This window comes from Melanaphis sacchari, unplaced genomic scaffold, assembly GCF_002803265.2.
Source record: "Melanaphis sacchari strain LSU unplaced genomic scaffold, SCAv2.0 Contig0_pilon_pilon, whole genome shotgun sequence".
NCBI lineage: Eukaryota > Metazoa > Arthropoda > Insecta > Hemiptera > Aphididae > Melanaphis > Melanaphis sacchari.
This window is the reverse complement of record NW_020270366.1, coordinates 25,105,260-25,121,832: the sequence shown is the minus strand read 5'-3', so window position 1 is coordinate 25,121,832 and position 16,573 is coordinate 25,105,260. Positions and strand designations below refer to the sequence as shown.

General features: G+C 24.8%; 3 protein-coding genes across 3 annotated transcripts; 1 reads left to right on the top strand and 2 right to left on the bottom strand.

The window, feature by feature from the left end:
* The first annotated feature begins 3,741 nt into the window (after positions 1–3,741).
* LOC112595647 (N(G),N(G)-dimethylarginine dimethylaminohydrolase 1) lies at positions 3,742–6,477 on the top strand. Its single transcript, XM_025340933.1, has 6 exons — positions 3,742–4,370; positions 4,971–5,073; positions 5,598–5,695; positions 5,783–5,878; positions 5,940–6,068; positions 6,145–6,477. The coding sequence occupies exons 1-6, from the start codon at positions 4,110–4,112 to the stop codon at positions 6,274–6,276; spliced, it is 819 nt and encodes a 272-aa protein (XP_025196718.1). The 5' UTR covers positions 3,742–4,109; the 3' UTR covers positions 6,277–6,477.
* Positions 4,955–12,172, bottom strand: LOC112595658 (NADH-ubiquinone oxidoreductase subunit 9). The gene is made up of 6 exons (XM_025340944.1): positions 11,948–12,172; positions 11,803–11,856; positions 10,796–11,043; positions 8,410–8,655; positions 8,169–8,345; positions 4,955–5,037 (listed from the first exon to the last, which is right to left on the bottom strand). Exons 1-5 carry the CDS (start codon positions 12,000–12,002, stop codon positions 8,184–8,186), a joined length of 765 nt encoding a protein of 254 aa, XP_025196729.1. The 5' UTR covers positions 12,003–12,172; the 3' UTR covers positions 4,955–5,037; positions 8,169–8,183.
* A 2,348-nt stretch (positions 12,173–14,520) lies between these two features.
* On the bottom strand, positions 14,521–16,299 carry LOC112599214 (nucleoporin SEH1-A). Its single transcript, XM_025346035.1, has 6 exons — positions 16,189–16,299; positions 15,958–16,114; positions 15,611–15,869; positions 15,191–15,430; positions 14,968–15,113; positions 14,521–14,817 (listed from the first exon to the last, which is right to left on the bottom strand). Exons 1-6 carry the CDS (start codon positions 16,297–16,299, stop codon positions 14,660–14,662), a joined length of 1,071 nt encoding a protein of 356 aa, XP_025201820.1. The 3' UTR covers positions 14,521–14,659.
* Positions 16,300–16,573: the final 274 nt, after the last annotated feature.

Sequence of the window (16,573 nt, the reverse complement as noted above, 5' to 3'; positions counted from 1 at the left end):
TGGATAAAATATTTAAAAAAAAATAAAAAAATATTTTCTAAGACTATTTGGATCATTCACTGTGTTTTTTAAAAAAGTTTAAGTATATTGATTCATCAAATAATTATTTATCGGCACTAAAAAAAAAAAAAAAAAATTGATAATTAGCTGAAAATAAGTTAAAAAATGTTGAAAATTTTATCATTTAACCATTTATTAAAAATATTTATGGTCAATAATACAATGAAAATGATAATATAAACATTTTGTGAAAATTTTAGGTATCTTCAGTTATTTGTTTTTGAATTACAACAAAAAACAAAAATCATTTTAAAAGAAATAATTATCATACGGCCCATACGGATAAATATCTAGTTACTTGTTCAATTGTTCGTCTAAAAAAAAAGTGGTAAAATAATTAAAGAAGAGTTAAAAAAAAACGTGTACTAAATTTTATAACTTATGCATAAACTATCCAACCGATTAAACTGTTTCATACTAACATATTATATCAGAATTAAATTCATTAAGATGAGTTTGTCTAACAAAGATGAAATAAATTAATCCAACATACAGCGGCCGTCTATTTCTTTTCTAAAATTAAACTCTTAAAATTATTTTGAACGAGAAAGAACTGTATGATCAATTTAAATGTTTGAATAACTTTTAAGAAAAAAATACCCATAAATGGCAATGCAAAACATCTGGAAAAAAATTAATGTTGAGTTTTAATCATTTACAGAAAATAATATTGATAATTCTATATTATTAAAAACTGTAAAATTTACATTTGCATTGTCTGGATCTTAGGCTGCAGTACAAAGAATATTATCATTAATGAATATTTGTGGATTTCTAGTATCAATAGATTAGGAAAATAAAGAGTTAGATAAAATTAATGATGAATGATGGTGCATAAAAAACCTTGAAAAACTTTTTTAATTTTAAAATTAAATTAAATTATAAATTATATTTATGTATAAAAAATAGTAATTATTATATTATTACAATTTGTTGTATTTCTAATTTTTGACTTTTTTAGTTTATTGATATTATAAAAACATTAAATAACGTGTGACTAAAAAAAGTGTTACTGAAAATTCTCGAAATTGTGTTGATGGGAATATTATAGTGTAATATTATTTGTAAATGGCAACCTCAATTTAAAATATGTTCTTTAGTTTGATGTTTCAAAATTATGGTATAAGTAGGTAGTTTTGTCTATAACTAATAACTAGTGTAGATAACTATTTATACCAATGTATACATAAATATATATACGAGTATTAAATATTGTACGACATTGACATACAACAATATCTAACTGATACTAACATACAGGATCAGTCTTAGAAGTAGGCGAGCTGACCGATCTCCCAGAGCGCAAAATTCTGATATATCATGGACATTGGGCGCCATCAGAGTAAGTAATTTATATAGCTCAATAAAGATTTAAATACGAAATATGTAATATTTCCTATATAGTTTTTTTTTAAGATGCAATAATAAAAATATAATTTTAATTATTAAAAAACATAGGTACAATGATATTTTAAAATAGGTGAAAAATGTATTATATTTTGCCTACCACTCACCAAAAAAACAAACCAAAGTTATGCCACTGATGTAATATTAATTATGCGCTAGCATATTAATACTACAACAATCAAACACAGTTTTTTTATAACAAAATAACTTGTTGTATAGATCCAAATATTCTATACTATATATGTATTTAATTAAAATGCATATCCACGAAAACAAGTTAGTCGAAGCTTTTATTATTAAGTATAGATACCTATTATAGTATACCATAAGGCCCATAAGGGAAATTATTTAAATATTTATATTTTACTATTTTAATATACATAAATATAACAATATACATATAATAATATATCCTAGACGGCTAGGTAAGTTTGTCATCTTACATTCGTTTGTATTATCACGAAGTGTCTCAATTATAGGTACCTATAGCTACATTTTAATTACTTAACAAAATTTATAATAATATTACAATGATAAAATCTTTCGACTTACTACATAACTACATAATATTCGCGTGCCGAAGTAGTCTCGTTTTATCGCTTTCTCTGTCGGTAAAATACAATATTATCGTCGTTGACACAAAAAACGTCCCATGTACTAAAATCTGATTTTTCAGGAAACACAAGAAACGTTTTAAAAATTCACAAATTATCAATAATAAACGCAAATAAATTTTATAATTGTTTATCTCGAAAAAAATGTAAGTAAAAAATTAATAGTTATAGATTTATTGTTCAAATTGGCAATATTATATTACACAGAATGTTTGATTAATTACAATTTTTTGCCATAATTACATTAAAGATTTTCATTGTCACTTAGGTTTTCAATATTAAATTGGAAGTTTTCTATTGGCTTTTAATGGCACATAATATGAATGGGTTATGAATAATTAATAATTTTATAAAAATAAAATCATTTAAAATATTTTACCGATCAACTGAGACTATTTTGTCATTTTTATTTCAAAAACAAATTACAATGAAAGTATAAAACAAATTTAAATTCGTATTTGTATTTGCATTTTTTTTTTTTCTAATAAATGTAGTTAGTCTTATTGGAGATGACGAAACAATTGAAATTAAATTTCCATATTCCGCCAAAAACTACCTACTTAGATATATTTGAAGCTATGGTGATGGAAAAATAATACACTAATTCATAATTTATTTTATTTTTTAATATTTTAAACTCTCTCTATAGGTATCATATCTATTGCAGGAATATATGGATAAAAATAAGGAAGTAGTACTACTTTAAAAAAATCATGATTACTATTTTAAAATTCTAACATAACTTCACGTAACAAAAAAAAAACATTATTTCATTTTTTTTTTTTTTATTACTCAAAATTGGTATTACATATAAAATACTGCAAACAATTTTAAAATAAAAACATTTAACCTTTAACCTTAATTGAATTTAGTAAGTCCTATAGGTATTAGGTAGTAGGTATAGATTTTATTACAAGTGTTTGTTGCCAGAGTTAGTAAATCCATGATTTAGAAAACGATTATAATTAAGCGATATTAAAAACTTAGAGCGAATTAAAAAAGAGCAAGAAAACAAACAACGCACTGTAAAAAAAAAAGCAAAATTTATTAAGGCCAACGTTTAAAGTTAAATCAAACATTTAAAATTGATTCACCGACTCAATTGTTATTTGAACCTAATTTTATTTATTGAAGTAATAAAATTGGATTGATTACGTTCTTGTTTTGGTGTGATGTCTTCTTAATTTAAAAATGTTATTATAATAGTAAAATCAAAAATCAGTATAATAAATAAATTATTGATAATATAATATAAAGCAACTTAGTGACAATATGAAAAGACATTTAAATTTTGTTCATTTGTTATTTAATGCATAATATTTATATATTAAATAACAAAATCTAAACATCTTGTAACATTTTCGCTTTTTCCAAAACGGTCAATGTTTAATTAAATTATTTCAATTGTACAACAATACATGTATATTTTAATAAATATACATATATTATAAAATATAAAGTTTAATACAATATCAGTATATTATATTAAAATCTAACCATAATTTTATTTTAAACAATGTATACTTCAACACGAATTTATATTTAATACGAAGATCTTGAAATTGTTGGTTAATAATGAAGATTATCAAACAAACAGATATATAAGAATATAAGTATACATTTTTTATTATATAAAAATTAATATTCCAAGACCACGATCCAGAATCCAGACACGCAAGTAAAATATGCCCATAGTAGGTATAGAAAAAGATTGGGAATTGGAATGGTAATGGAGATAGACGTAATACTTCGTATTATATTCCACTGGAAGCGCTAGCATGAGCAGGTTATTGTCTAATTTGATAAAAATGTAATTTTTCTCTACAGAGTGCAGGCCACAACCTATTATAGACCGTCACACAACCATAGGGCATAGTATCTTAAATCGTGGTTACTGGTTCGTGGCTAAAAAATTATCATTTTTGATTTTTATCATTAATCATTACTCATTACCAGCGTAACGGCTTTCCGCTTTTAGATACATTAGGATAGGATTCAGTTGTTAGTTGGCAAGAACAAGTTTCTAAAATGCCAACAACTCGTTACACCCACGCGGTGGTAAATCGTTTACCACGATCGCTAAAAGACCGACAACCTACGTTGGACTACGATCGAGCTAAACGGCAACATGAGAACTACGTTCAAGCCCTGCGAGATATTGGTCTTGACGTGATTGAAATGCCAGCAGACGAGGATACACCTTGGTGTGTTTTCGTTGACGACACCGCGTTTGTGTGCAATGGTACGGCGATCATCACTAAGCCCGCTGAGCCCGAAAGACTGAAAGAAGTAAGTTTGTTACTTCGTCACAAGTATTAATTGGACACTTTTCACGCATTTAATTTTCGTTGTATAAGTGCCAATACAATACATTTATGTTTAGAAATTCAGTATTGTTAATTTTAATATAAAAGTGAATTTATCTATTATCTAACATAAGTATAATATTTGCTATTGTTTTGATATTTAAATTTTGTTAGACAAAAAAATACAATTCTATACAGAAAATATTGTTACCTTTAGGTTTTATAATAGTACATTAATTCTACCTAATATTTAAATCAATGAAGCTAAATGAGAACTGCTGAACAATTTACTATGTTACACAATTGTAAAATTGAAACACCTAAGAATAAAACTAACATGTAATTTCTATTACCTCTCATCAGGATTTTATTACAGTAGATATAATGAATATTTTTAACTATAAAACACATGCAATAGGATTTTACAATTTTGTTTTCATAAAATCAATCGATTTACTTACAGCATCAATATTAATTAACATATAAATTGATCATAATATAATTTTTTATTACTCTAGAATGAAGTATCTACATAAAATAAATCCACATTTTCCTTAAACAATAAGTGTTTGAAATGCTTCAGGTTGAAGCAATAAGAGCGGTGTTGAAGAAAGAAATTGGTTTGCCTATTGTTGAGGTTTCTGATAAATCTGCAAAATTACATGGAAGCGATATATTATTTACAGGTATAAAATATATGACATAAATTATTAGGTAATAAATAAATTCTATTTAAAAAAAATTACAAAAATTTCATGGTATACCAACAATAAATCTTAACTTTTTTTTTTATCATTGTTCAATTTTTTACTTAAAAACACTAAATAGCATATATTATCACAACTATTAACCCCTGTTTTTTTTTTTTTTACATAATGTTACAGTACTGCTTTAGAGTCAAGTATATATTTTATCAATCATAATTTTATCTCATATAATTAATTTTTACAAAGTAATTTAATTTATTATGATATAAAAATATAATGAATAACTATTAAATATATTTCTATATACATATTCTTTGCAGTATAATTGTTTAAGTATAGCTCTGATGACACTATCAATTTACGCCTTAATTTAATATTTTAAACGTGTCATTATTAATGATCATCATGCCATGAAACTATTTATCTGAATGTGTTAAAGTTAGTTTAAATTATTAAATTTTATTATCACCCACGTTTAATTATAAAAATATCATTATTTATAGGCCGAGAATTCTTTATTGGAATAACAAAATGGACTAATGAATCGGGAGCATGTGCAGTTGCATCTGCTTTTCCCGAATATCCTTGTACTCCAATTAAGGTTAGAAAATTTTCAATTATTTTGTTACATATTTATGTAGGCAGTATGGTTTAAATGATAATTAAAGCCAGTAAAGTGATGTAACAGGTTACAGAAAACAAGCATCTTAAAACAATTGTATCAATGGCAGGACCAGATCTTATGTGTGTGGGCTCGAGTGATTCTTCAAAAAATGTTTTGAAGGTAATTTAACTTAATATTTCAACTAATATGTTATTAAAATATATTTTTAAATAATATTTAGAGATTAGAAAGAGAAGCTACGTATAGCTACCAAATTCTTACATTACCCGAAGATGAAGCCGCTAATGTTATGTACATCAATGGTACATTATTACATCGGTCAGCCAAAGAAATACCATTATCATTCAATGTAATATAATTTAATTATTTTTGATTTTTTTAATCGAATTTTTAATAAATATTAATTTATGAAATAATGATTTCAGGTTTTAGCAGAGAAAATAACTGACTTCACCCTACAATCAGTAGATATTTCTGAACTTTTAAAATGTGAAGGAGCCAATTTAAATTCATGTTGTCTTTTAGTCAGACGTACAAAACATATTAGGAGTTTATAATTTTTTATTATGTTATGCAATTTTATTCATTCCCCTACATCAGTATTATATACACCACTTTTCATGATCAACTTATTTATACACACAATATATTATACATACTCACACATATTATGTTTTTAATTCTAATGCTTATTAGTATGTTGCATGACAACATTTTTAAAAAATTAATGTGTACTAAAATTAAATCTTAACACAGTATGTTAATTAATATGTTCCTTAAAAAAATTTTAAATGATTGGATCTGATATTATGGTTACAACTTAGCATAAAATATTTATTAATATAATTTAATATTTATTAACAGACAATATTATATAATATAATCCAAAAATAAGCATTAAATTATTATTTACTTTCAAAAAATGTTTTCTTGTATTCACCCATTCTTATTTGTCATTTTGTTAACTAGTTATACATTATAGATTATAACATTAATAGTTGAAAATTAATACTAAAAATAAAATACCCATATATGTCTATGTGATAAAGTTAAATGGTAGTTTAATTCTAATCTAAGTCCACCAACCTTAGAATTAATTATTCAAGATCTAGATAAAATTTTAACCACAACTACTATTGTAACAAATTTGTTAAATATCTTTATTTTATCACATATACTCGTTTCATTAATAGTTACTCTTCACATATATTTTGATTATACATTTGTATACATTTATAAACCTTTAAAAATAATTTTAGAACTAACCAATTTACTATTTATTACATACAAATACAAAATGCTAGTAAAAATAGATATAAATATTTTTTAATGGAATTTGTTAAAGTAATATAGTAAATTTTCTGAACCTTAGAACCACCAACAGTTAAAGATAAAAAACATACAATAATTATGCTCCTAAACAAAATTATAAATATGAATCAATTAATAAGATATTTCAACATGTAACTATATAATTTTCTACCAATAATAATAATAATAATAGTATTAAAAATGCTATACCTGCATATTATTATGTTATCTATCTTACAAATGTACAACATAGCAAATGTATGCTGAGAAGTTCCAATTTTATGTAGTAACCTTGAATAATAAAGTGAATTTATTTAATTAAAACATTATCTATATTTTAACTTGGTTTTTTTATAATATTCTAGAGATTTATAATTCCTTTGAAAATTAAAATATTTATGAAAATACTACAGGACTACATAGATAATGTTCTTACCTTTAAGTTTAATAAATAGATTAATTCACTTAAATTTACTTACTATACAAAATTAGAACTACAGAACATAAGTTGATTGCTGTATTATAAGTTAGTAAAATATAAGAGTGGCCGATCAGGTTGTTTGCTATAAAGAGGCTCCAACAATATTTTAATATATATATATAGTTACAAAAAAATAAATTATATTATCATTACCTAATAATTTTAAACTGAAAATCAATAAAGAAATTTAATTAAGATATAGCTATTTATTAAAAGCATAAGTTTTATCTAACAATTTATTATCTCTATGATCTTTTCTTAGTGTTTTGATATACTAAGAGTCCTTTTTATTTTTATATTATTTTACAAAAATTGTTATTGATTATTGCGAGAAGGGTATTCAAGATATGGTTTTGCTTAGGAGACTAATATTTCTAGCACCAGTCTAGCTTTGACTCTAAATTACCTGGAAAAATATATTTATAAACTTACCCCCCCCCCCATAAATGTGCATATTTGTGTTACTGGTTTAAGTAAAACTTGAAGTATTTTTTGAATAATATCAATATCATACAAACATATAATTAAGATAAAATATTATTAACATTATAAATACAGTATTGTAACTATTTTACTAATTAACAGTATGATATTAAAACTGTATTTTTAATTATATAAATTAATGGTTAGTCAAGTACAGAAATTATTTACAATTACCTTGAAAATTTAAACTTATTTTTTTTCTTTTTCTGCTGATACCACTTCTTCAACAGTGTTAGCACTTCTAAAATTCGGAAATTGTTCCCACGGAGTGGATAGCTCAAAACGTCTGAATTCCTGTGACATTTCTAATGGTTCTACCACAACTCTCTTTTTTTCATCATCATACCTCACCTAAACAATATATTTTTTTTTGAAGTTAATATTATACTTTTTAATCTATATACTAATGAATTACTTCTACATATCCAGACAATGGAAAATCTTTACGAAATGGATGACCTTCAAATCCATAATCAGTAAGAATTCTTCTTAAATCAGGGTGATTAGTGAAAAACACACCATACATGTCCCAAATCTCTCTTTCGTACCAATTTGCTGCTTCATAAATAGATGTAATAGAATCAATTGGTGTTAACTCATCAGTATATGTCTTGACACGTATGCGAGTATTGAATCGAAGTGACAACAGATTGTAAACGATCTAATGAACAAAAAGTGTAAAAAAAAATCTGAATCATTAATTATAATATATTATTTTTTTCAAATAATTTTATTGTTTTATAGTAGTAATAAGTAATAACATTGATAACTAATATCAAAATTCATATGTATTAAAACTAATGGATTAGATTAGATTAAGTTAATACGTCAAAAATGGAAGACAAATAGGTATGGCTCTAATATACAGGTTTTCAATGGGTCACTCTAATAGATGTATTAAATTTGAATTTTATGATATACCATTGAATATGAAAAATGATTCTGAGCAGAAAGGGTTTATCAATTTATATAACTGAGTTTATTTCATGATATGTGTTTAGGTAATGCTACTGAATTAATTTACTAATAATAGTACAGCAGGTTAATTTAAATATGAAACAATACAATCTTACTAAAATTATGGCTTGGTGTGGCACGTTGGCTGCTACCAGTTGCGGAATGCAACTGGGAGTAAGTAACAGCCACAGCTACTAGTTCTCAGATGGGTGACCACCCAGGCTCATAGTAGTTAAAAATCTTACCACACATACACATGTTTGCTATCAACCGTAACAACCATAACAATCTACCTATACCAACCTTAGCTCTACCCACAGTTCATTACCCCTACAACAGCTAATGGCCCTAATCGCCAGGCTTAAATTCAATAAAAAAAAAAAAATCTTGCTGAAAAACAGTATGTTTATAATAACTTAAAATTGATATGAATATTTTATAAATGTAAAATGATTGCAAATAGAAAAATTCATAAGAAAGATAAACATTTTAAGTCTCCACAAATAATATTTTTGAATCATAAGTTTATAATAAAACCAAGAAATCAATTTAGTTAAAAACTGATTTAGTGTAAAATTCTCATTTTTTTATCATTTTTCATTTTTCTTTTTTTGATTCCCAATTATTTTGAAAATTACCGAAAACTTTTTACATCCATTTACATTAGAAACCACTCCCTAAGTTGAAAATTAAAGCATTTTTACTGCCCCAAAAAGTTATTACAAGCATCAAAAAAAAAAAACCCAAACATATCTTAAAGTCATTGCTCTGCTTAGAATTTAAATAAAATAATGAAATATGTATATGTATTTGATACCCATATACATCACAAAGTTAAAATGGACCACAATTTATTAAATGTAACATAAATAATAAGAGAAAATAAATTTACTGTAAGCAAAATATTTAAAAACAATTATAAAAACCTACTTATTATTACTCTTTTTTTGAATACACATCCAAATATTTTAATTTCTCTAGGTTTTTCTATTAAACACAAACTATTATAAAAGCAGCATTTTATATTTTGTATTGAAAATATGAAATAAACACACCTAGTACTTAGCGAGTAATAAATAAACAAAAAATGTATAAAAACTACTTAATTCATAATAAATTAAATATTAAGTATCTGTAAACTTTTTTTAAAATTTTAAAAATCAGGTAATTGATTTTTAAAATTTAGAATGCAATAAACTATTATATAAATTAAAACTCTTTTTATCAGCTCCGTATTACCTTTAATTCTTAAAAATAGAATTTTTTTATGAGACATGAGAACTCAAACTCAACTTGTCATAATATTAAGGTAGGAATCCTCCAAGATAGTAACATGTCAATAGTACTTTATAGTCCTTAATTATTTACTTAATCTCCAAAACCTCAAATACCATTTTAACTACATACGCCAATAACATAGCAATTCTAGCATCTAATATTAATCCTTCATCACAATCTAACAATCTAATATTACCACAATTTGATCTCATCCTGGATCCAAAAATGAAAAATGAAATTCAACAGAACCAACTCTATTCAAGTATTCTTTACTTTAAATCAGAAAGGATCTCCTTCACAAATTCCAAGTAATAATCCTTTGGTAAATTCAAACCTTATTAGGTTAAAAAGAAATTAGCTAAGAGACACTTCACCACAATCATTATAACATAATATATAAAAAAAAATCAATGTAAGACATAATAATTATCAGAGATGCAACTAATAGATTGCCTCCTTTCTCATGTCTTCATAAAATGTAATTTGTTCATATGATCTAATTTACTGATTACACTACTTGATAGAAAAAAAAATATAAATATTCTTATAATAAAAAAATTCTTTACCTCAAATCTATTTGAACGTTGAGGAACATCTACAGCGCATAAATCTGATAAGTTAGCAAATTGACAATTTGTGTGGTTTTTTAAAAAGTGAAATACTGGTAAAACGCCTTCAGGTGCTATCAGTAATTCTAATTCATTTCTAGAACTTATTTGAACTTTTTGAATATACTTAGGTAAACATTCAGCAACAAAATTTCCAAATCCAAGATATTGATCTGTTATCGACTCAAATTTTTGTTTTGGTACCACTAAAAAAAAATATGTATACATTAATTATAATTAATAATACAGATTTGTTTAGGAAATAATAAGAGGCTAATTATAAAATAGTTTTAATATCATTTTGTTCAAAAAATTATTTAATTATCATTTGTTTATACTTAGTAGTTAATTACAATAAAAAAATAAAACACAATACAACTAATCTAATCATTTTAAAATTTAAAATATAGTTTTCACATTTTAATGAAGTATATAAAATGTATATATTTTATTGTGAATCAAGAGTCTTTAGGGTTAGGTTAGGCATAGGTTTCAACTCATAAAATTACTAATCACGAATTTTTAAAATAAATGTAACCTTCAAGATTTTTGTAGAAAAAATAGAGTGTAATTATTCCAAGCAGTTCAAGTAAGTTGTGTGTTATTCTAGCAAAATTCACCAACTCATTCGGATTCTAACTTTGATATGAGTCTATACATGTCTACTACATATTAAATTTTTTTCTTAAAAATCTCTTCTTAGGTGTGTATTATGGATCTATTTTGGAATTAGCTATGATAAAGTACTCACTTTTTTACCTTATTATTCAAGATAAAAAATTAAAATAGTTTTACTTAATTTAAACTTTTAATCAGTACAATTAAATTATATTATTTTATTGTATTAAGAAGAAAAACTAAAACAGTTGATGAACCACCAACATTGTGTAAATTACATATGTATTCGTTTGTTAAATAGCCATAAAAAAGTATGTATAACTAAATACTTGGCAAACAATATCTACCTGTAGTGGATTCAGCTCGGATCATCGTTTTGAAATACTTGGGCATTCTGCTGCCTAAAGTAAAAAAACATTGATAAAGAAAATTTTTTAAATCGATCATTATAAATATGTATTGGTAAAAAAAAGAAATTCTTTTAGCCATTACCAGTCTGAATTGTACTTAATCTTTGAATAGCTCTGGTTATGATTCTTAACGACATTGTTAAAAATAACAGTTATGAACTTTGCAATATTTATAATCAAACAATAAATTATAAAAAGAGAAAAATTAAAAAAAAAATATGAGAGAAAAATTTTCCACGTAATGTCCAGAACTTTATGAACTGTAAAGTGTAAATTGTGAATTTGTGATACTATTACTGTATCCTGTGATAGATAATATTATTAGCAATAGCATTGAATAATATTGAAATGATACTCGACCAGCTGTTAGGGTTTTGTTTACCCAATAATCTGAAGTATGAACCTCTAAGATGCATGGAAACACATGATTTCTACGCAGATTAGTGTTGTGAATAGAGTTACTCTGATTGGCCAATTTTTAAAGCGGCAAGTTTAAAATTATAAAATCAAATAATTAAAATGAAGAACACAATCATCAGATTCGAGTGGTTCGACCAAACCAAATCCCACAAGGTCATAAGATATTTTATAGATAAATTTCGTTGTAAATACTAAATATCATTTTAAAATATCTTAGTTCATGGTGAATAATATAATTCGTAAATTTATGAACTTAGTATATGGTAATAATTTGTACCTATAGTAATAAATGTGTAATCGTATTCTATTGGTTAGAACTTAATACTTATAGATTATAATATGATCTAAATTAGTACCACAATTAACGAAATATTCAGTATACAGTAAACTTTTCGATTTTTTTCGGTTTTTTAAATCAAAAAATAAGCTAAAAAGATACCTATCAAAAGTAGGTAATACCAAATACTTTAAATTTAAATTGTTTAAACAAAAAAATCAACAATTCCCAAAGAAAAGGTGATTTCTCATTTCAAAAACATCTTAGATTACAAAAAATATAACACTGAGTAATTAACCTTTAGTTATTAACACTGATTCTTCGTACGCAAGGTAGGGCCACAATTACGATTGTCGATATTATATAATATGAAATGTTTTCAAGCATATTTTATCTTAAAAAATAAACTAATTAATTAAATTATTTATATCACTTCTAGTAAGTTTATGTCTCATTTAGGCTTGATGTTTAGTAAAATTATTAATAACCAATAATTACAATATAACCTATGTTTAGCTGCGTATAACTCTTCAATTATGGAAGATATGAAAATCAAACGTATAGGTATTCTAGGTATTATTCAGTAAAATAATACACAAATAAAAAAACTCATGCTAAATATTGAATTATTTGAAGGAATGTACGAGATTTATTTTTAAAAATTCTGTTTTTTGATAAAAAATGTTTATTTTTTTAAATGTAATAATAACATTTTACATAATATTTGGTTTAATTGCATATGTTGATTGATAGAATAATTTAAAAGCTTTAAAATAAAAACAAAAATTATGTTAAAATGTTGAAAATTTTTGGAGAAACATAAAAAAAATATGTGGTAGGTTTAGTTTTGTTTAAAAAAAGTTAAATTGCCGATAACTTAAAAAATAAAAAAGTTAGAGCACTCTTTAAAAGGTATTTTTTCATAATTTTAGGTATACTTTGGTATGGTTGGCCGGTCATTTTCCCAGAACACGTATATAAAAAAAAGTTTTAAATATACACAAATGGCCCAAAATATTTTTAAAATTATATTATGTGTATAAAACAACCATATAACCATTTATTGAAAATAACAAGTTTCTACAGTTACTGTTCTTTAAGTTAAACCGAAAAAATAAAATCATTTTATAGAAAACTGTGTTTATGTAAAATTTTATATTTATTTTGAAGAATACAAGGAATTTTAACCTCTCCAAATAACAAGTTTGTTCAATTTTATAACCTAAACTTCTTTCAAAATTAAAAATTGAATCATTCTTTCTCTATTTATTGTATATACACATTACACACACAAAATAATCAACATATTAAAATCTAAAAAGTAAAAACACATTGACTTTAATTTCAATATATCTTTTAAATAATTTATGTAACATGCTTTATCATAAATTAATAATTTGTATGTAGTTTTTAGTAGATTCATACCAGTAAGTTCATAGAAGGGTGTTTGAGTGTTCAAACACCTCCCAAAATATTTTATTTTTTGTATGGTTATTTACTTATTAAGTTTTAATGTTAATTGTTTTATAATACTTTAGACAGATTTATTATCACATAGTGTTTGTGAAAAATTGACTAAAACAAAATAAAAACTTTAATATACTCAAAAAAATAAATAAATAAATAAAATAAAATTATACTTATTGTGTATTGGCATATTTCTTGTTTATTAAGAAAAGTTCTACTTTTCAATAACTGGTTTTCAAAACCACCCTCACATCAAAAAAAAACCTATTTCTTTGTGCACATTCCTGATACCAATGAACTATTTATACATAGTTTGCTTTTGAGTAATGATGCTATTACAAAAAAAAAAAAAATAATAATAATATTTATTTGTTGATCCCAAGTTTTCTTTTATTATAAAATACATTTTTTTTTTTTTTTCACAAAAGATAATATTCATTTTTATTAGTTATTACTTATTACCATAATTGTTAATGCTTATTAAATACAACATATCAACTTCAACTGTTCATATATTATATAAAATAAAAATAATATTATTGTAACTTTTTTACTTGAAAACCATGAAAGTATCTCATGTTTAATACTTTAATGAATTTAACAAGATAAACAAATAATAGTAATAAATTATTAATGCCAATGTACTTCACTAGGATGAGTTATTTGACCAAGCTTAAAGAACCTAGTTAAATTGTTTTGAGTAGTTGATTGAGTCTTTTTTGATTGTGGCTGTGGCAATTTTCCATCACGTTTTAACACTCCAACACATTTCCAAGTATCCACAGTAGCTAAAAAAATAAAATAAGGATCAGAAACATTCATTAAAATTAATTTAAAATTATAATTTCCTTGAACTAAAATTTAAACTATTATTTTTAGTTGTATATTCAATACATTTGATAAGATTGAAAAAAAATTATTTATATTTTTAAGCTTACATTTCCAAAGCCTCACACATCCATCATCACCAGATGATGCTAAAACAGTACCAGTTATATTCCATGCAACACGCCAGACTGTACAAAAATGATCATTAAATTGAGCTGCAGTTTCAATAGTATAAGGAAAACCACTAGTAGCATCACTGTGTAAAAATAATCCTATTATTAATAGAGAATTAAATTTATTTTTTAACAATTATATCATAATTTTAATACATACACAATTGGTTTAAGTTTTAAAATGCGAACATTATTTGTAGCAATTGCAAGCAAATAAAATGATCGTCCCATATTAGGAGCAAATATCATATCGTGTACTGGATGAGCTACACTATTTACAGATTCTGTTTTTGCCCATCGACGAGATACTTCATTATATTCACATATAAATACTTTACTGTTTATAGTATTGGAATTGTCATCACTACCAACTGCTATCATTGCGTTCGGCATTCTAAAACTGTAGGTACATAATATTGTAAAATACTTTTATAATTATAATATATTATTGAATTAAATTAATTGTATTGTATCTGTATATATTTTATCATGAAATTATAGTATAATAATATTGTTGGTTAACTGCTTAACCCTTGTGGGTGTTAGTAAATAAATAAATAAAAAAATTAAATATTATTACGTAGATAATAAAGGATTCCATGTGAGACAACTACTAGGCACTTTTAATGATACTTCATGTTGTAATGGCCATTGAGCAAGGTTCATTGCATCAGGAGCTTCATAGATTCGCATGACTCCATCAGCTGAGCAAGTTGCTAAAATTAATCCAAAAGATTTTGGACCAAACTTTACATCAGTTACAGATGTGCGGGAATCGACCAAGTTTGCCCTACGCACCCAATGCCGTAGTAATGTTCCATTTTCATTACTTTCGCCCACTACAAAATAACAACTGTCAATATGGTTCAGTTAATGTATTTGGCATATTTTACACAATTTGTAAACTATAGTTGTTACAATACTGACTTATTTCTTCCCAAATGGCTGCAGTACGGTCAAAGGAACATGTTGCTATTACTTGACCAAATTCTGGATGAGCCCAAGTTACTTTCCAAACAGATCCACTGTGAGCCTTCCAACTAGCTGTCAAATTCCAATTACCTTGTTCATCTTGGTCCCAAACCTATATTTAGCAATCTTATTAAAAAGTATCATTTAACATTTTCAATTACAAAAAATCAACAGAATTACACTTACTTTAACAAATTGGTCTGTAGAACATGTCGCCATTCTTTCTCCATAATAGTCAAATGCAACATCATGTATTAAGTCTTTATGCTCTGCATTAATACTATGAGCCTCAACCATACTTTACATTTATTATGTACAGGAGATGAAAGTATTTTTTTAAGATTTATGATGTAATGATGTATTGGAGTGTGTAAGTGTAGTAAGTAGTTTAATAAAAGAAACTAAAAAGAATAAAATATTGATAATGTTTAAATTTTCAAACGCTTAAAGTTCAACATTTATGTTTTGTTAAAGATTATGATAAAAACTTTTAGGTTAGGTACATTAAATAGGTATATTTGCAATATCTTTGGCGCTCGATCGATAGTTTCACGGCTGGCGCCAGGATGTC

Excerpts from the sequence above, each read along its gene's own strand:
- LOC112595647 (XM_025340933.1), top strand. The coding sequence starts at position 4,110 with ATGCCAACAACTCGTTACACCCACGCGGTGGTAAATCGTTTACCACGA. Across the intron at positions 4,371-4,970 it reads AGCCCGAAAGACTGAAAGAA|GTTGAAGCAATAAGAGCGGT; the intron begins GTAAGTTTGTTA and ends GAAATGCTTCAG. Across the intron at positions 5,879-5,939 it reads CTTCAAAAAATGTTTTGAAG|AGATTAGAAAGAGAAGCTAC; the intron begins GTAATTTAACTT and ends AATAATATTTAG.
- LOC112595658 (XM_025340944.1), bottom strand. The coding sequence starts at position 12,002 with ATGTCGTTAAGAATCATAACCAGAGCTATTCAAAGATTAAGTACAATT. Across the intron at positions 11,857-11,947 it reads ATTAAGTACAATTCAGACTG|GCAGCAGAATGCCCAAGTAT; the intron begins GTAATGGCTAAA and ends TTTTTACTTTAG. Across the intron at positions 8,656-10,795 it reads AACGTTCAAATAGATTTGAG|ATCGTTTACAATCTGTTGTC; the intron begins GTAAAGAATTTT and ends TTTGTTCATTAG.
- LOC112599214 (XM_025346035.1), bottom strand. The coding sequence starts at position 16,299 with ATGGTTGAGGCTCATAGTATTAATGCAGAGCATAAAGACTTAATACAT. Across the intron at positions 15,870-15,957 it reads AGCCATTTGGGAAGAAATAA|TGGGCGAAAGTAATGAAAAT; the intron begins GTCAGTATTGTA and ends GTTATTTTGTAG. Across the intron at positions 15,431-15,610 it reads TGGAATCCTTTATTATCTAC|TTTTAGAATGCCGAACGCAA; the intron begins GTAATAATATTT and ends ATGTACCTACAG.